General features: G+C 63.4%; 3 protein-coding genes across 10 annotated transcripts; 2 read left to right on the top strand and 1 right to left on the bottom strand.

Moving 5' to 3' along the window:
• The first annotated feature begins 1,173 nt into the window (after nt 1-1,173).
• On the top strand, nt 1,174-13,149 carry CARMIL2 (capping protein regulator and myosin 1 linker 2). 3 transcript variants are annotated; one of them, XM_051846932.2, is made up of 39 exons: nt 1,175-1,583; nt 1,817-1,908; nt 2,017-2,067; nt 2,183-2,245; nt 2,343-2,467; nt 2,577-2,668; nt 2,813-2,883; nt 3,008-3,081; nt 3,188-3,263; nt 3,345-3,433; nt 3,515-3,609; nt 3,684-3,770; nt 3,871-3,983; nt 4,062-4,139; nt 4,233-4,309; nt 4,396-4,500; nt 4,624-4,693; nt 4,839-4,920; nt 5,029-5,125; nt 5,202-5,259; nt 5,379-5,551; nt 5,709-5,871; nt 5,952-6,053; nt 7,251-7,379; nt 7,464-7,577; nt 7,722-7,882; nt 7,967-8,054; nt 8,236-8,385; nt 8,517-8,583; nt 9,024-9,259; nt 10,048-10,148; nt 10,230-10,596; nt 10,678-10,800; nt 11,812-11,848; nt 12,013-12,084; nt 12,171-12,392; nt 12,512-12,592; nt 12,841-12,918; nt 12,992-13,149. In XM_051846932.2, the coding sequence occupies exons 1-39, from the start codon at nt 1,544-1,546 to the stop codon at nt 13,096-13,098; spliced, it is 4,206 nt and encodes a 1,401-aa protein (XP_051702892.1). In that variant the 5' UTR covers nt 1,175-1,543; the 3' UTR covers nt 13,099-13,149. The 3 variants fall into 3 exon arrangements, with proteins under 3 accessions (XP_051702895.1, XP_051702892.1, XP_051702893.1); XM_051846933.2 differs by having other exon boundaries at nt 3,366-3,433; XM_051846935.2 differs by lacking the exon at nt 12,512-12,592 and having other exon boundaries at nt 1,174-1,583.
• Nucleotides 13,109-16,197, bottom strand: ACD (ACD shelterin complex subunit and telomerase recruitment factor). Of its 5 annotated transcripts, none has more exons than XM_051846945.2 (12): nt 15,907-16,197; nt 15,603-15,760; nt 15,390-15,526; nt 15,170-15,263; nt 15,007-15,083; nt 14,837-14,881; nt 14,692-14,726; nt 14,406-14,557; nt 14,228-14,324; nt 13,588-13,958; nt 13,359-13,450; nt 13,109-13,279 (listed from the first exon to the last, which is right to left on the bottom strand). In XM_051846945.2, exons 2-12 carry the CDS (start codon nt 15,699-15,701, stop codon nt 13,201-13,203), a joined length of 1,278 nt encoding a protein of 425 aa, XP_051702905.1. In that variant the 5' UTR covers nt 15,702-15,760; nt 15,907-16,197; the 3' UTR covers nt 13,109-13,200. The 5 variants fall into 5 exon arrangements, with proteins under 5 accessions (XP_051702905.1, XP_051702904.1, XP_069918726.1 ...); XM_051846944.2 differs by having other exon boundaries at nt 15,603-15,764; XM_070062625.1 differs by having other exon boundaries at nt 15,603-16,082; nt 16,164-16,182.
• Nucleotides 16,198-16,288: 91 nt separating this feature from the next.
• On the top strand, nt 16,289-18,175 carry PARD6A (par-6 family cell polarity regulator alpha). 2 transcript variants are annotated; one of them, XM_008257468.4, is made up of 3 exons: nt 16,289-16,487; nt 16,857-17,079; nt 17,294-18,175. In XM_008257468.4, exons 1-3 carry the CDS (start codon nt 16,425-16,427, stop codon nt 18,046-18,048), a joined length of 1,041 nt encoding a protein of 346 aa, XP_008255690.2. In that variant the 5' UTR covers nt 16,289-16,424; the 3' UTR covers nt 18,049-18,175. The 2 variants fall into 2 exon arrangements, with proteins under 2 accessions (XP_008255690.2, XP_002711663.2); XM_002711617.5 differs by having other exon boundaries at nt 16,308-16,487; nt 17,297-18,175.
• Nucleotides 18,176-18,229: the final 54 nt, after the last annotated feature.

The raw sequence follows: 18,229 nt of genomic DNA on the forward strand, positions 1-18,229 counted from the left end.
ACCGCCTGCAGCGCTGGCATCCCATATGGGCTCTGTTTTGAGTCCCTGCTGCTCCACTTCCGATCCAGCGCTCTGCTGTGGCCTGGGAAAACAGAAGATGGCCCAAGTGCTGGGATCCCTGCACCTGCGTGGGAGACCCGGAAGAAGCTCCTGGCTTCGGATCGGCCCAGCAAACGGCTGTTGCAGCCATTTGGGGAGTGAACCACCTGATGGAAGACCTCTCTCTCTCTCTCTGTCTCTCAAGTAAATAAAAACATCTTTTAAAAAAAAAATCTGCCTTTCTGGCCGCTCAGCCATTACTATGTGTGAGACCTACTGAGGTGTCACCCTAATCACTTGTGATTTCTTGAATCTTAATTGGAACACAACAAAATTCATCTGGGAGGGAAGAGGCTTTTTGCCTCTGTTTGCAGCACCCGGTCCCACCTGAGTTGGCTTTTCAGCCCGGAGCCATCACACCGGGTGCCTATTGCTTAAGTGGACAAGGCTAATCCCAGGTTGCTACTAATGGTGGCAAGGGGGCGGTGTCAGGAGGGTGACAAGCCCGGGGGTGGGGAGGGGGAGCTAGAGATGGATGGAAGCCAAGGGCCCACTCCGAGTTCCTGGTCTCCCCTACTCAGGGCCACTTCCCCTCCGCAGGCCCAGCCGCTGACAGGTAGAGGACTCATCTCCTAAGAGTTTAATTAGGTTGCCATGGAAGAGGCGCAAAAGGTCCTGGCTTCGTGGGAGGCCTGGTCTTTCAGAGGCAGCATGGGCTGGCTGGCAGGTGCTCCTCCCGCAGCCGTGGTCTTCTGAGTGCCTTGGAGTCACTGCAGCCCGCACCCTAGGCCTTTGGGGTCAGGTCTCCACGTAAACACCAGGCTAACTGAGCCCTTGGTACACTCCAGCGCCTCTGGCCCTGACCCAGCCTCAGCCTGATGAAAGTGAAGGACCCTCTGCCGCAAAACGGCGTCGGGCGCGCATGGCGGTTTTTTCCCCGCACCTTCCAGTCTTCACGGATCCCGAACTACCACGGACCCCGGGTTTGGAGCAGCCTCGGGTGTTAGGAGAGAACGGATTGCTGTAGCGGGTCCCCCTCCCCAGGCTGGGCTTTGGAGGGGACGCATGGGGTGGGCCGCCGGGATCCCCGGGCGGGCGGCGCCCCCTGGTGTTTGTGTCGGGGACCACGACGCGGGGTGGAAGTAGGAGGCTAAGGACCCGCAGGAGGCGCGCGACATGTGCGACCCTGTTGGCCACACTAATTCCCACTCCCGTGTCTACCGTGGCGGAGGAGCTCCTGCGCGACGGGCCCGGCAGCCAGGACTCGCTCCCCCACGACACTCACTCAAACCCGGTACTCGGGCGAGGTCTTGGCTCGCGAGGCCCGAGCGGGGAGGAGCCGGGCCGGGGGCGGCCTGGCAGGAAGCGGCGCGTACCTTCCGCTGCCGGAGGAGCAGGTGGCGGCCGTGCGGGCCCGGGCCCCAGGCTTCCTGTGTGCACGCCCGCCCGCTACTGTTTCCCGCCAGAGCTGGTCGGGCCGCCCGGGCAGGCCCTGCCCGGTCCCATGGCCCAGACCCCCGACGGCATATCCTGTGAGCTGCGAGGTAAGTGCTGGCCCATCCCTTCCACTTGGCCGGGAGGAAGGAGGACGGCCCCTAAACCAGAGGCTCCCCAACGCCCCAGGGGAATCGGCCAACGGTTCTCTTTGCTCCTCTGGAGCTGCCGCCCCAGATCATCCTACCCCTAACTTGCTGACCCAGAGATGAGCCCCAGGCCTCGGCCCTGCACACCTGGGTGTGAGAGGACCAGGGCCACCCAATCGGGCTGCCTTTCGCAGGTGAAATCGCCAGGTTCCTGTGGCCCAAGGAGGCGGAGCTGCTACTGAAAACCTGGCTACCCGGCGAGGGTGCTGAGCCAAGTCATGTCCTGGTATGGTGGGCCAGGGGCAGAGCCCAGGAGGGCAGCCGGGACCCGCCAAAGAGCCTCTTGCCCTGCCTGGAGTATCAGGCTCTGCCCCCCCCCCCAACTCCCCACCAGGTGCTGCTGCGATGGAGGGCCTACCTGCTGCACACCTGCCTCCCACTGAGGGTGAGTTCCCATGCCTGCCCCCTAGACTGCCTCCGCACAGCTGGCCGGCTGGTCTCTGTGGGCTCCCTTGATGGTGGGCTTGAGCCTTGGGCTCAGCTGACCCAGGCCCTCCTAGGTGGACTGCACGTTCAGCTACCTGGAGGTTCAGGCCATGGCCCTGCAGGAGACACCCCCTCAGGTGAGCCATCTGGTGCCCTACCTGGGCCCACAGCCTGGTCTGCATCCCAGCCCTCAGCCCAGGCCCACAGCCCTCCCCCTGCCCCGCCCCCCGCCAGGTCGTCTTTGAGCTGGAGTCCCTGCCTGATCTGGTCCTCGAGTTCGCTGGCGTGGCTGCCCTGGAGCAGCTGGCGCAGCACGTGGCCGCGGCCATCAGGAAGGTCTTCCCCCGCTCCACCCTTGGGTGAGGCCTGGTGGCTGCAGGGGCTGGCAGGGAGGAGGGCAGCAGAGGGGATGCGTCCCCCTCCCAGGGCTGGGAGTCCTTGCCCCCTTCTCCTTTACCCCTCCCTCAGGAAACTATTCCGGAAGCCCACGCCCCCCTCCATGCTGGCTCGGCTGGAGCAAAGCAGCCCTGCAGATCCTGCTGCACAGGGTAGCCCCTGCGGTGAGTCAGGCGGGGCCTAGGAGACCCCTGCAGCCCCCAGGCCCCAGAGCTGGGGGGCTCCCAAGGTGAGCAGAGCCACTTACAACCGCCACCCAGCCAGGGTCTGATCATTCGCCCTCTGCCGTGCCCTTGGCACCTCCGCAGGAGGCTTCTTGGAGACTTACGAGGCTCTGTGTGACTACAACGGCTTCCCTTTCCGAGAGGAGATCCAGTGGGTGAGGGCAGGGCCCGCTCTGCGAGGGAGGGGGCACTAGGAGACATCTGGCCACCCACGTGCGCTGAGCCCCTCCCAACCCCTGGTGGCCCCAGGCCTGATGTCCACACTTTCCTCTCAACCAGGATGTGGACACCATCTACCACCGCCAGGGCTGTCGCCATTTCAGCCTAGGAGACTTCAGCCACCTTGGCAGTCGGTGCGTGGCCTGCCAGCGGCGCAGCGGGAAGAAGGTTCCAGTACCGCCGTTCCTGGACCTGGCGGGAAGACGCTGAGCTCTGCCCCTGTCCCTTCTCCCCACCCAGGGACCTGGCCTTGAGTGTGGCTGCCCTGTCCTACAACCTGTGGTTCCAACGGCTGTCCTGCGTGGACATGAAGCTGGTGAGGAGGGAGGGGCCGGCAGCGGCCCAGGGTGCGGGATGAGGGTGCAGCACCCTGAGCCACACCCGCTCTGGTCCTCAGAGCCTTGAGGTCTCGGAACAGATTCTGCATATGATGAGTCAGTCGTCCCACCTGGAGGAGCTGGTGCTGGAGACCTGTGGCCTGAGGGGGTGAGCACAGGGCAGGGCAGGGCTTGGGGGCTGGTGGCCAGGAGAGGGACCCCCGTCTCACGCCTGCATTCTGCTCACCAGAGACTTTGTCCGGCGGCTGGCCCAGGCGCTGGCAGGGCACTCCAACTCCGGGCTGCGGAAGCTCAGCCTGGCCGGGAACCTGCTGGATGACAGAGGTAGGGCTGAGCCTGGGGGACCGGGCAGCAGGTGGCTGGAGGCGGTGACACTCACACGGGCGCCCCTCCCCCAGGTATAGCTGCGCTCAGCAGACACCTGGAGCGCCGGCCGGGAGCCCTGAGGAGACTCAGCCTAGCACAGACAGGGCTGACTCCAAGAGGTGGGCCCAGCAGAGGGTGCGGGTGCGGGTGCTGTGTGAGGGGTGGCGGCACAGCGAATCCGGGGCATCGGCAGTCAGCCACGCCCTCCACCACCACCAGGAATGAGGGCTCTGGGCCGGGCACTGGCCACCAATGCTGCCTTCGACTCTGCCCTGACCCATCTGGATCTTTCTGGAAACCCCGGGGCGCTGGGGGCCTCCGAGGACAGTGGGGTGAGTGTTCTCAGGGTCAGAGACTGGGGTGTCCTGCGCAAGCACTGGTGACTCCCCCTCACCCCAGCTTCCCAGCAGGGCCTCTACACTTTCCTGAGCCGCCCCAACGTTCTGGCCTTCCTGAATGTCGCAGGCACGGACACTGCCCTGGACACTGTGAGGGGGTGATCAGCGGGGGCGGGGCGTGCTCGAAGGGGCGGGGAGGGCTCGGGTCCACGGGGCGGTGCCACCAACGTCCTCCTCCCGCAGCTCTTCGCGGCGCTGTCCCGCGGCTGTTGCGCCACCCTCACCCACCTCGACGCCTCCAGGAATGTCTTCTCCCGCGCGTAAGAGGGCCGGGGCGCGGCGAGGGGAGGCTGCCGGGCTCCTCCCTGCGCCCCGAAGCCCACGACTCCCGCTCCCCCACCCCCAGGAAGGCCCGGGCCGTGCCGGCCTCGCTGCAGCTCTTCCTCAGCCGCGCGGGGACGCTGCGGCACCTGGGCCTGGCCGGCTGCAAGCTGCCGCCCGACGCGCTCAGGTCAGGATTGCTGCCCAACCCCCCCGCCCCACCCCCCCGCATCTTGGCCCTGCTTTCTTGGTGTGTGCCCACACCCTAGGGCCGGCCCCCTTGCCCAGCTCCCTCTGTGACATCCCCTCCCAGGGCACTTTGGGATGGCCTGGCTCTCAACACGCACCTCCGAGACCTGCACCTGGATCTCAGCGCGTGCGAGGTGAGTGCCCCGCCCCGGAGATGTGGGCTCGCGGAGGCGGCACATGAGAGTGGGCTAGGAGGCAAGGGAAACGAGCCATCGGCCGCCTCCCCGCGCCCCAACCCGAGGAAGGGTGCTCTGAGCGCTCCCCACACTCCGCCTCCAGCTGCGCTCCGCGGGCGCCCAAGTGATACAAGACTTAGTGTGCGACGCGTGCGCCGTGAGCTCCTTGGACCTGGCAGATAACGGTTAGACCGCCCGGGAACCCATCCTCCCATCATTCCCCCCACCCCATTCCCAATTCCCACCCCACTCCAAAGCCTCCATTTTGCCTGACCCAAGCCGCCGTGACCCAGGCTTCGGCTCAGACATGGTGACCCTGGTGCTAGCCATCGGAAGGAGTCGGTCCCTGAGACACGTGGCGCTTGGAAGGAACTTCAACGTCCGGTGCAAGTGAGCCCCCACCCCACACCTGGGACTCCCAGCCGGCGCTCCCGCCACCCCCTCCAACCGCAGCCCCCGCCCACAGGGAGACCCTGGACGATGTCCTGCACCGGATTGTACAGCTCATGCAAGACGACGACTGTGTGAGTTCCGGGGCCCTTGTGGGGTCCCCAGGCAGCAGATCCCTTCTGATCCACACCTGTGGTCTGCCCTCCACCCTGAGCCCTGACTCCATCCGTCAGCGGCTTTCTCTTAACTCCAGCCTCTGCAGTCTCTGTCTGTGGCCGAGTCGCGGCTGAAGCTGGGCGTCAGCGTGCTGCTCCGGGCGCTGGGCACCAATCCTAACCTGACAGCGCTGGATATCAGCGGCAACGCCATGGGGGACGCGGGGGCCAAGATGCTGGCCAAGGCGCTGCGGGTCAACACCAGGCTCCGGTGGGCGGGGTCGGAGGGTGGAGCCAATGCGTGGAGGGCGTGGCGTGGAGGGGCGGGGCTAATGGAGCAGCTAGTGGGCAAGGCTGATAGACGAGGCCCGCGGGTTGCGTGGGTGCTTGCCGGGCTCCGTCCGGAACTGAAGCCCTGCTGGACCCAGGTCTGTGGTCTGGGACCGGAACCACACGTCTGCTCTGGGCCTGCTGGATGTGGCGCAGGCCCTGGAGCAGAACCACAGCCTGAAGGACATGCCCCTGCCGCTAAATGACGTGGCCCAGGCGCAGCGCAGCCGCCCGGAACTGACGGCACGTGCAGTGCAGCAGGTGGGGTCGGCTTCCCCGCCGCGCGTGGCGCCGTGGCTCCGCCCCTCCCCGCGCCGTTTCTCAAAAGCCCTTGCCTGCAGATACAAGCCTGTCTCTTGAGGAACAGCCGCAGGGACCTCACCTCTTTTGACCGTGTGTCCCGTCGTCAGCCACTGGGTCTGGTCTCTCTCCCCTCGGAGCAGGTCATTGTTCCCTCCCCCAACCTTGAGTACCTACAGGAGGTGGGAGGTCGTGGGTAGAGGGATCCAGGGTCCTGAGGGGTTGACTTTCCCGGGGCAGGGGCCTGCGTCCTGCTTTCCAGACAGGTTCCTCTCCTTGGCCTGGAGACAGCCCCCCTGCTCCTAAAATAGCTCCCGAGGAGCACCCTGGCTCCTTGAAGCGTACACACAGGATCTCTTTTAAAGGCAGAAGGGACTTGAAGTTTCCCTGTGGCCCCTCCGCAGTGCGCTGACCTCTGTAAAGTCAAACCCAGAATCTCCTCTGACTTCATCTCTCTCCAACCACTTGCGTTTTCCAAGATGTTCCTGCCTCTCCATTCTCAAACCTCACTTTCCTCTTAGGTGTCAGAGCCCATACGCTTTTTTTTTTTTTTTTTTTTTTAATTTAAGCCAAGTTTTTTAAGATTGACGTATTTATTGGAAAGGGTTAGGGAAAAGGGAGAGGAGAGCTCTTGCATTCGCTAGTTGCCTCCCCAGGTACCTGGGCTAGGGCCCGCTGCCTTCCCAAGGTGTGCCTTGTCAGGGAGCTACATTAGAAAGTGGAGCAGCTGTGGCTTGAGCCGATGCTCCGATATGGGACGTCGGTTGTTGCAAGCCGCGGTTTCACCTGCCTCGCAGTGCTGGCCCTGCAGAGTCCAGGCATCTTGCTCCAGGTGGGCCGCAGGGGCTTCATGCTCTACACACTTTCCAGTGACTGCATCATGTTCCAGAAGCCCCATTCCTGACACTGCAGCCCAATCAGCGCTGGTGTCCAGTTACCAAGCGCTGTGACGGAGGTGGGGCTGTTAGATGCCACCTCACTGGAGCCCTCCCAGTCCTCCTTGGTCCTGTCTCTGGACACACGCAAATGTGTCACCCTACTTCCCGTCGTCCAGTTCTGTGTCTCCTCACTGCTGCCCCCCCCACACACATCTGAGTTTGTGCTCTATGTAAGAGCTTCTAAAACACAGACCTAACAGCTCCACTCCCTCCTTGCCTGTTAGGAGAATTCACTAAAATGAACCTGAGAAAAACACTGCTCTTCCTCTGTGAACAGACGAGGGCTGCTTAGTGACTGGGTTGTCTGTGTGACCTCAGGACCCTGGGAGAAAGGCCGGAAGGGTCTGGGAGAGTGGGAGGGGACTGGGCTGGGACTGACCTTGACTCCTCCTGCCCCCCCAGGAAGTGAATGAACTGTGTCAGTCAGTGCAGGAACATGTGGAGCTCCTAGGCTGTGGGGCCGGGCCCCAGGGCGAAGCTGCTGTCCACCAGGCCGAGGACGCCATTCAAAATGCCAACTTCTCTCTCAGTGTGAGCACCCCCTCCACTCGAGACCTGTCCCCTCCTCGCAGGCAGCAACTGGCAACTGCTGTTCCTCCTTGCCCCCCCCCCCAGATCCTCCCCATCCTCTATGAGGCTGGGAGCTCCCCAGGCCACCACTGGCAGCTGCAACAAAAGCTGGAGGGCCTTCTGGGACAGGTGGGCGAGGTCTGCCGCCAGGACATCCAGGTGAGGTGGGACTCCGTGCTGCCGGGCCCACTTCTGCGTGCAGGCTTGACCGTGATCCCCTGAGTCAACGTGCTGTGGGGGCTGGAGCCTTAAGCCAAGTGGTCTGGGGCTTGGACACTCACCATGCTCTGATCTGTGGCTCAGGATTTCACTCAGGCCACACTGGACACAACAAGGAGCCTCTGCCTGCAGATGCTACAGGGACCAGGCTGGAAGGAGCAGCTAGAAGGAATCCTGGTGGGTTCCAGGGGCCTCCCAGAGCTGCTTCCAGAGCAGCTGCTGCAAGATGCCTTCAGTAGGCTCAGGTAGGCGGGATGGGCTGGGCTGGGCAGCGCTGGGCAGCGCCGGGCAGGGCCAGCACGCTGATGTCTGCCCTTTGCTGCCATCAGGGACATGCGGCTGTCAGTCACAAGGACCTTGGCAGAGAGCATTGTGGCTCAGGCTGTGGCAGATCTGAGTGCTGCCAGGGATCGGCTGGTAAGGAGTGCTGTGCACATGTTTCCATGCACACGCGCGTACACACACGGCGACATGGCCATCAACCTTGTATGGACCTTCTGGGGTCATGTAGACCAGGGCTATTTCAGGATTGTGGCTTAGCATTGATAGTCATGGCTGAGGCCCCACCTGCCCGTCTCTGGACTGTTTGGTATTGCAGATGGAGAGTCTGGCTCTGAAGGCACCTGTGGTGATGCCCCCTGCGCTGCCGGCACTGGATGGAGATGAGCCCAGCCCCCTTGGGCCTGGGGAAGTGGACGGTCTTTTCTTCCCTGAAGAGGAGGAGGAGGAAGAGGAGGGGAAAGAGAAGGTAAGTGGCCCCAGAACACTGGGCTTACAACTCCCTATCTTCCCACCTTACTCTGGAGTGTGGAGGGTGGGAGAGGGGTCTTCCAGGGTTGTGCTTTCCCACCCTTTGCTGAGTTTTGCCCACCCCACCAGGATGTCAGTAATCCACCAAAATGGCCTGAGCCCAGCCACTGTCCTCAGCTGCTCTCCTCCACTCACAGTGAGTTAGGTTCTTGAGGGCAGGGGGTCTGCTGCCTAGGTGGGCGGAAGCTCCGTTAGACCTGGACACCAGACACATTCCGGTCCAGACACAGCCCTGTTCCTGGTGCTCTCCACCCCGTGCAAAGCTGAGGTCTGCTGTGGTCAGTATAGAATGGGACCTGAGCAGACCAGCACCAGGTTCCCAGCTCTGCTCGCTGCCCCTTCCCCCGCCCCTCTCCCTGCCCCCAGGACGCGCATGCTTGGCTGCGATGCGGAGCCGCGCGCTCGGGGCCGCGCTCAGCACCACGGACAGCGGCAGCGGGGGAGGGGCGGGTGGGGGGGCGGGCGGTACAGCCGGGCCCCTCCCCGCGCCCTGGGCGGGTCCCCCGCCGCCCTAGCGCCTCCGCCACCACCTCCTCGGGTTCGGCGCTCGGTGCTGTTCTGGTGCTCTCCCCTCAGGTCCTGCTGAGGAAGCGAAGCCGGAGCCCGAGCTGGCGGCTCCGGGGGAAGATGCGGAGCCACAGGCGGGGCCGTCCGCGCGCGGCTCTCCAAGTCCCGCCACCCCCGGGCCCTCGGCCGGCCCGCTGCCGCGCATGGACCTGCCACCCTCCGGGCAGCCCCTGCGCCATCCGACCCGGGCCCGGCCACGTCCGCGCCGGCAGCACCACCACCGCCCGCCGCCGGGGGGCCCCCAGGTGAGCGCCCTTCCCCCTCCCCAGCGCTCGCGGAATCGGGGGTCATGGGTGGCCCTGTCCCTCCTTACGAGTGATGGCGGGCAGGGAGGTGGGTTGTGGGGACCCAAGCCGCCTTGGTTGTGTTTGCCACTGCGATTGTGTCCTGGCTTCTTCCTGGCCACCCCCTACCCCAGGCCATGCCCATGCAGGGTCATGGATGCGCGGGTTGCACTCGGGCTCGGCCTCGGTGCAGGGCTCCCCCTCAGGGTGGCCCGCGGCATCGCTGGGTGTGCGCGAGAGGGTGTCTGTCTTGCCCTCCCTCTCCCAGGGTTACTGAAAGGTGTTGGGGAGCGGGGCTCCGAGACAGTCCCCGTCTGCTGCACGTCCAGCGGTGTATGTGTGGAGAGATGTGTGTGGGCTGGGTACCGGCGAGGGCAGTAGGCACTTCCCGAAGGTGGAGGAAGGGAGGAGCTGGCTTGAGGCCCCCCAGAGGGTCTGACGCAGCAGCCGGCATCTCTGAGCAGGCAGCAGGCCGGGTGGGGTGGGGGCAGGGGTACTGCAGGGAACTGTTTGGAGCAGAGGAGGTGGCAAGTGGGAAAGTGTGACCCGGGGGGCGCGTGGGTGCCAGCCTGCCGGTGACCAGGTGGCTTAGGGGGCACAGAATACAGCCTGGGACAAGAGGGTTGGGGGCCAGGAACTGGACAGCTGGAAGGTCCAGAGTCTGGACCTACCCAGGCCCGGCTGATGGACAGGTGGGGGCAGGAAAAGAAGCCAGCTGTGTTCAGTCCTGACCCTGTGGTGTCCCCCAGGTGCCCCCAGCCCTGCCGCAGGAAGGCAATGGGCTCAGTGCCCGCGTGGACGAGGGCGTGGAGGAATTCTTCTCCAAAAGGTTGATCCCGCAGGATCGCCTGTGAGTGAGGGGCAGCTGCGGGGGGTGGGGGGGTGGGGGGGGCCCACGGGCTTTCCCACTCACTGCCGGTTGTCCCCACAGCTGGGCCCCGGAGGATGACTCGGCCACTGAGGGGGGTGCCACTCCTGTTCCCCGAACACTGAGAAAGAAGCTGGGGACCCTTTTTGCCTTCAAGAAGCCTCGTTCAACACGGGGTCCACGGCCTGATCCAGAGACCAGCCCTGGGGCAGCTCCTCGCGCCCGAAAAACCACACTTGGGGACTTACTGCGGCCTCCAGCCCGTCCTGCCCGTGGCGAGGAGCCTGGTGGGGCCGAGGGGGGCACCAGCAGCCCTGACCCTGCCCGCAGGAGCCGGCCTCGATACACAAGGGACAGCAAGGCCTACTCGATGATCCTACTGCCTGCAGAGGAGGAAGAGGCGGCGACCCTGGGTGCCAGACCAGACAAGGTGAGGCCTGGGGCTGAGGGAGGTTCCTTCTAGAACTGAGAGCAGTGGGCTCTCTGCTGATGCAGGCATCTCTGTTCCCAGAGGCGGCCCCTGGAGCGGGGAGACACAGAGCTGGCCCCATCCTTTGAACAGCGGGTACAAGTGATGCTACAGAGGATCGGCGTAAGCCGAGGCAGTGGGGGTGTGGAAGGCAAGAGAAAGCAAGTGAGTTGAGGGGGCATGTGGCAGTCTGAGTGTGACATATGTGACCAGGTGGGAGGAGACTCATGGCAGAGATAGGTCTGATTAAGCCAGCTCATTCTCTCCCCTCCCCACTCAAAGGTCATGAAACTGTGTTTCCTTTTGGTGTGTGCCCTGGTATCTCCTTCTTGGACCCAGGAAGTCCTTTCTCTGCAGATGGCCCTGACCTTGCCACCTGTGCTTGAAACAGCCTGTCCCTCAGGGCTTCCTCTCAACACACCGTCCAAGCTCCTAACCTTGCTTCGCTGCCTCCCAGACCTCACCGCTGTCAGAGCCTCCTCCCCTTCCTCCATCCAGGCTCACTGCCACCTGCATTACGCCAGGCACCGCCTTAGCCACTCCTGCAGCTCTCTGGGGGCTGGTTCTGACTCCCGTCCTTGGCCACCCTGCTAGTGTCACTGATGTAGTTCTCATTAGTGACAAAAGTCCTATGTACTACCAGTTTAATAGCTTTCAGGAAAAACATGAAGCAAGACTTGGCCTCAATTCAGAAACACTGAAGTGTGGGAAGTGCATCCGGCGTGTCAGAGACCGCATTATCCACATCTTTGAATGTGCACCCAGCCTGAGCTCCCAACAGGCTTGAGACTGCGTTTGCCATAGCCTTGTGCACCCCATGGTGGACATTCTGTGGCTGGATTATGAGGACAAGAAAAGGGGCAGCATTTGGTCCCGTGGTTAAGCTACCAGTTAGGACACCACACCCTAGTATTGGAATGCTTGGGTTTGAGTCCCAGACCCAGGTTCTCACTAATGCACACCTGGGAGGCAGCAGGTGCTGGCTCAAGTAGTCCTGCCACTCACACGAGACCTGGATTGACTTTCTGGCTTTGGCCTGGCCCAGCCCCAGTCATTGTAGGCATTTGGGAGTGAACCAGTTGATGGGAATTCTCTCAAGTAGATGTTTTTAAAATTCCTAAAAGAACAAGGGTTTGGGAGAGCAGGGCTGGGGTTTGATTCTTCTGTCTCCTACAGAGCAAAGACGGTGAGATCAAGAAGGCCGGCTCAGATGGTGAGTGGGACCTTGGGGTAGGACAGCACATTGATGGGGAGGTGGGTGTCCTTACAGATAGTCCCCAAGGCAGCTGCTTTCCTGGGGGAGGAGGGGAAGAGGCCAGGTTTTTCTTCCCTTTACCCCAAAGGTCTGGTGCCTGAGTTCCCAGCCCTGCCTTGCAGGTGACATTATGGACAGTTCCACAGAAGCCCCACCCATCTCCATCAAGTCCCGCACCCACTCTGTATCTGCTGGTGAGTGAGCGCCACTGTGTATGTTGGGGATGGTGAAGGACAGGCAGGAGGACGTCGGACTCCTGCTTACACCCCTCTTTCTGCAGACCCCTCGTGCAGACCCAGCCCAGGGGGCCAGGGGCCTGAACCTGCCACCTGGAAGACACTGGGGCAGCAACTGAATGCAGAACTCAGGGGCCGGGGCTGGGGCCAACAGGATGGTCCAGGCCCCCCCTCCCCTTGTCCCAGCCTAAGTCCCCGCAGAGCCAGCCCCTCTCCTGACAGCCTCGGTCTACCGGAGGACCCCTGCGTGGGCCCCAGGAAGGAAGGTAAGCTGGCACCCTACCCTCCACTCTAACCCTGGGTTGGGGACTGAATGAAGGTGGGAGGCAGAAGGCTGGAGTGGGGCAGCTGTTGGGACCGCACCCTGACCCCCGGCCTCCCCCAGATGGCCAGCTGAGGCCGCGGCCTCTGTCGGCAGGGCGGCGAGCAGTGTCTGTGCATGAGGACCAGCTGCAGGCCCCTGCTGGTGAGGGGGCACCTCCGTGTGTGTCTGAGTGCAGGAGGAGACGGGTCGGGTGGGAGGGAGGCTCAGGTGCTTGAAAGGAGCCCCAGGCCAGGGTCAAGGGTCGGACCAACCCTGCGAGTGCTGGCTCCACCTCCTGAACAGCGAGCGTGCCCAGGATGGGTGGGCGCGTGCACTGGAGGTGGAGGGCTTGAGACCGGATGGACAGCAAGTCCACACCGACTTACCCTGAGCCTTTCCGTGTCCCTCAGAACGGCCCCTGCGGCTGCAGCGCTCCCCTGTCCTCAAGCGCAGGCCCAAGCTGGAGGCACCCCCCTCCCCAAGCCTAGGTAAGAGGACTGGGAAGGGTGGCAGACGGCGCAGAGCAACGCTGACCTTTCTTCTCCCCCTCTTCCCTCACAGGATCCGGTCTTAGAGCGGAGCCTCTGCCCCCGGAGCCCTCCTCCAGCCCTGAGCGGAGCCCACCCTCCCCAGCCACAGACCAAAGAGGCGGCGGCCCCAATCCCTAATCCCCTCCTCTCCTGCCGCATGAGATTATTTTATTAAAAAACGCAAAGGAAGCAGAGTGTGGGACACTTTGTGTTCACCCCCAGGCTGCCTGCAGGACCCCCTCACACCTGGGTTACTTCGGACTCCAGCTGGGGCTCCGTCAGAAAGTGCAAGGCCCAGGCCATGAGCTGGGGAGGGAGCCTGGAAAGAAACCGTGGCTGTAGGTCCAGGCAGCCCGGAACAGGTGCCCGTGAGGATTGAGGCAGGCCTGGGCACTCACCTGGTGGCTTGGACCTGGGCACAGAGGGAGGAGCAGGGTGGCTGGTACTTATATTGGAAGGTAGAACCATCACGATGCCTTGTTGGAGGAGCCTGAAAGGGGGATGGTGTCTGAGGAGGACCCCACAAAGATCCCCAACCTGTGCAAGGCTCTCCCACCCCCACACCTTTCCCTACCCCCAGTGTGTGCAAGGCTCTCCCCACTCGTCAGCTGTAGAGGGTGTGCTCACCCACACAGTGGACTCCTGGGTCCCCTCCGTGGATCTGCTCCTTGGTTCTTGCTGTTGGTTCTTGGTGGACAGACCTAGCTCCTTGAACTCCAGGCTAGGTTTCTGGGACCTGGTCACAGGGGCCTGGTGTTGAAGGGGGACATGACTAAGGGGTGAGAGACTGGGAGTACAGGTCAGGAGTGAGGAACTGCCTGCCTGGCTGGACTGTGGGGAGCTGGGAAGAAGTGTGGGACTGGCAGCTGAGCAGTGGGCTGGCAGGGGCTGGCTGTTGTCCTGCACTGGGTCTGGAGTAGCCAAGGGCAGGGCAGGCTGAAGACTGGTGCTGGTATCACCTTCGTGTGATGGCACGTGCTTGGGTAACGCAGGTGTCCCTGGGAAGGTAGGGAATGGCTGTAGGCCCAGCCCTCTCCACTCGCATCAGCTGAGAGGCTGTGAGGACCAGCAGGCCTGCAGGGAGCAAGTTCATCCCACCCATCCCATCCTGCACCCCTCCACAGCGTTCCGCACAGCCCCGGAGCCCGATAAGCAGCAGTGAGGCTGTGTGCCTGAGCACTGCCTCTGCTGAGGGAGGGGAGGGGAGCAGGGTCTGGGAGTTCAGGGGAAGCTCATTAGCACTGTGGCTCTGGGCCCCAGTTCTTACCTTGCGGCCTGTGGCCTGGGCCCAGAGAGCTCAGAACTTGCTGCTCGTTCTCGGGGATGTGCAGCAACAGGCTGGGGACAGTGTACACGGTTTCCTCCTGTAGGATGTCAATTCTCAGCCTGGCCCTGCCCCAGCTGCTCACCCCATGACCCCTCCCCAAGGGAGACCCCAGACTGACCAGGGCCCTACAGCGTGAGGCAGCCCAGCGGGTGAGAGTGGGCGCTGCACAAGGGCCTGCCAGCACCAGGCAGCTCTCGGCCAGCCGAACGAGCGCTCCCCGATGCTCCTGGTCCTCCTGCACCTCATCCAAAAGCTGAGACAGGGATAGGCCTGGGGGCAGTGGTGGGCTCAGAGGGAAGGAACGCTGGGTTGGGCGGGGAGGGGCTTACTGAGGAAGCAGGAGGTGACGGCTGGAGAAGTAACTCCAAAGGGAGCTAGGATCACCGGGGAACCCCTACTAGTACCTGTGTTGGAAGAGGTACACTCTGAAAGGTGGTCCCTAAAGGAGCAGAGTGGACAGGCCTCAGGAGCAATCCTGAGACCCGTCTGCCCACATCTGTCATCCCCTAACTGGACCACACTTTACCCCAAATCCAATCCCAGACTCACTCAAGGCAGTCACAGAGCTTTTTCTGCACATCTAAGTCCTGGTGGCTGGAAAAAGAGGGTGATAAGCAGTCGTTGTTACTGGGGGCCCAAACCCTCCCACCCAAAAGGCCTATGGCAAGGCCGGCCAGGCACAGACGGCACAGCAGGTGGGGGGTGGAGGCATTACTTACCAATCCATCACCCACACCCGGGGCTGCTCTGTGGGCAGCAGGCTGAAGCGGTTCACTTGGAGGTAAAACTCTGCAGGCTGGAGGAGTGAGTTCAGGGATGAGTCTCAGGAGTTGTGAAGAAGAGCACGGGCAGTGACCCGTCCGAGGCAGCCTTACTACTCACCGTGCCGCCCTCCGAGACCTGGATGCAGACCCTGCAGTTCCGTAGCAGCAGCAGCCGGCCCTCGGCTCCGCGGAATCCGAATTCCTTCTCTTCCCTACGGCAAGCGTCACCCTCACTGCCCAGCCCGCCGGGACACGAGCCTCGCCCCTCCGCTCCAGGACCCACCCACCTGGGGCTCATAATCTCGCGCTCTCCAGCTGGGTTCCGGCGCCCCTCTCACCAGTCCGAGGTATCCAGGGCCTCCCGCGTCACCAGGCATCGGACACTGTGGGTCCCGTCGGACACAAGCAGCGTAGTCTCGACGTCAGACACGTTAGGGGCGCGGGATGGGCCCGGGGCCTCGGCGTCCTGCAGTACCTAACGGCGCCCACCGGCATCAATCCCACCATCCCTGGCCCCCGCATCGCCCTCCAGGCCCTCAGCAGGGGCTCACCTTCAGCAGCTGCCCGGCCCGTGGACTTGAGAGTAACTCTGACCCCAGGATCAGCTCTCGAATCCATGGCCTCAGGACCAGGCTCCCCGAGCCTGCCATTCCCGCAGGCTCAGCTCGCTGGGCAGCGAAGGACCAGCTTTCCCGCTGCCGCCGCGGCCCTGCCTCCCGACGGAAGAGGAAGCGCGTGTGATTGGGCGGGTCCTAAGGTCGAGGCTCCGCCCATGCCCCCCCGCGCATGCGCACGGGGGCGTCCCGGTCGAGACCCAGTAGTCCGGCTTGGTCGACCCCATGCTGGCTCGCTTACTGTTACCGCTGCATCTCTCAGAGCAGCGACCTGGCGTTTGGGCCGTTCGTCAGATTTCCGAAGTACCGGGAAGGAGGGGGCCAAGGGCTGGCCCAGACGGAGCGGGAGCTGGGGCCGAAGGTTGCGGCCGAGGGAGTTGGCCGTGTAATTTCGAGGGATTCAACAAGTTTCCTCATCTACAAAATGCGCAGTCTTGTGAGGACAGTGGAAACAGTACACAGACGGCGCTCAATCAGTGTCACTTCCCTCACTCTCACCTCGGATTGGCGGAGCCCGATTCCCTCCCACGCCCCGGCCGCCCGGACCATAACGTAATGACGTAAGAGCAGAGGAAGACTTCTCCACCCCCGTCCCCGTTTCCTAGGAAACGTGGAGTCCGCGTTCCGCTCTTAGTCGCTGCCCACTTGACGTCATGGTCCGGATGGGAGGGCGGGGCGGCGCGGGCGGGCCGGCCGGGCTGTGCACCTGCGCCGCGGCGGGCCGCCGGGGGCAGCGTCGCCGGCCCGCCCGGCCCCGCCATGGCCAGGCCGCAGAGGACTCCGGCGCGCAGTCCCGACAGCATCGTCGAGGTGAAGAGCAAAGTAAGGGCTCCTCTGGTCCCGGCTCCGGCCTTGACCCTAGGCGCTCCCGATTCCCTCTCTCCCCTTCCCGGCTCCTTGGTCTCCATCACCTCTTCCTCTCCTTCATCCTCTGTGCCCCTTCTGCCGTTTTGCTCTCCTTTCCCCATCCACCCCCCTTCCTCCCACTGCCGGGCTCCGGAGCCCCTCTGTGGCCTGGGTACCTGGCGAGAGGGGGAGAAAAGACCTTGGACAGCGTCCCTCCAAGTGGAGCCGAGATCGGGACGTCAGGCGACAGCCCTCTCTTTCTCATCCTTGCCAGCCTGACCTGTGGTGAGAAGGGGGCGCGGGCTCCGTCCTGATCCCTCCTCTCTCCCCACCCCCGCTCTTCAGTTTGATGCCGAGTTCCGACGCTTCGCGCTGCCCCGCGCTTCCGTGAGCGGCTTCCAGGAGTTCTCGCGGTTGCTGCGTGCAGTGCACCAGATCCCGGGGCTGGACGTGCTGCTTGGCTACACGGATGCTCACGGTGACCTGCTCCCCCTCACCAACGACGACAGCCTGCACCGGGCCCTGGCCAGTGGGCCCCCGCCACTGCGCCTGCTGGTGCAGAAGCGGGGTGAGGAAGATGGGGTACCGTGGGCAGCCTCTGGGTTACGCTGACAGCAGGTCTGTAAGGGTTAGTCCCGAGTCAGGGTGCCCAGGCTTCACCCTCTGCAGTCCCTGCCCTTGGCCTGACCTCCAAGTGGTAGGAAATAGCTACTGTTCCCTCTGTGAGGCGCCCATGTGGGAGGGCAGGGTCTCTGATCTCGGCACCCCCCTCTCTCCTGTAGCAGAAGCTGACTCCACTGGCCTAGCTTTTGCCTCCAACTCTCTGCAGCGGCGCAAGAAAGGGCTCCTGCTGCGGCCCGCGGCACCCCTGCGCACCCGGCCTCCCCTGCTAATCAGCCTGCCCCGAGACTTCCGCCAGGTCTCCTCAGTCATAGATGTGGACCTACTGCCTGAGACGCACCGGCGGGTGCGGCTGCACAAGCACGGCTCCAACCGGCCCCTGGGCTTCTACATCAGAGATGGCATGAGCATGCGTGTGGCACCCCAGGGCCTGGAGCGGGTTCCGGGCATCTTCATCTCACGCCTGGTACGTGGGGGCCTGGCTGAGAGTACAGGGCTGCTGGCGGTCAGCGATGAGATCCTCGAGGTCAATGGCATTGAGGTGGCTGGGAAGACCTTGGACCAAGTGACGGACATGATGGTTGCCAACAGCCACAACCTCATTGTCACTGTCAAGCCTGCCAACCAGCGCAACAACGTGGTGCGAGGGGCCTCTGGGCGTCTGACAGGGCCTTCCCCTGTGCGGCCTGGGCCTGCTGAGCCAGACAGTGACGATGACAGCGGCGACCTGGTCACTGAGAACCGCCAGCCTCCCTGTTCCAATGGGCTGTCTCAGGGGCCCCCATGCTGGGACTTGGACCCCAGCTGCCTCCTTCCTGGTGCCCACAACTCTCTGCTCTCCCTGGATGACCGGGAGCAGGCCGGCTCTGGCTGGGGGAGCGGCACACGAGGAGATGGCAGTGGCTTCAGCCTCTGACAGGCAAGGATCAGCCCCTTGGCACTCAAGGCTGCTGGGACATGGCAGGGACTTCAAGGTGGGGGCGGCTAGCTTGTTCACAGGGCCCTCTCGGCCTGGGGAACATTAAATGTTTTCTACGAATGCAGTCATGGTCCTTCTGTGTCCCACCCCAGCCTCCTCCTCAACCTCACAACTTGCT

Source organism: Oryctolagus cuniculus, chromosome 18, assembly GCF_964237555.1.
Source record: "Oryctolagus cuniculus chromosome 18, mOryCun1.1, whole genome shotgun sequence".
Lineage (NCBI taxonomy): Eukaryota > Metazoa > Chordata > Mammalia > Lagomorpha > Leporidae > Oryctolagus > Oryctolagus cuniculus.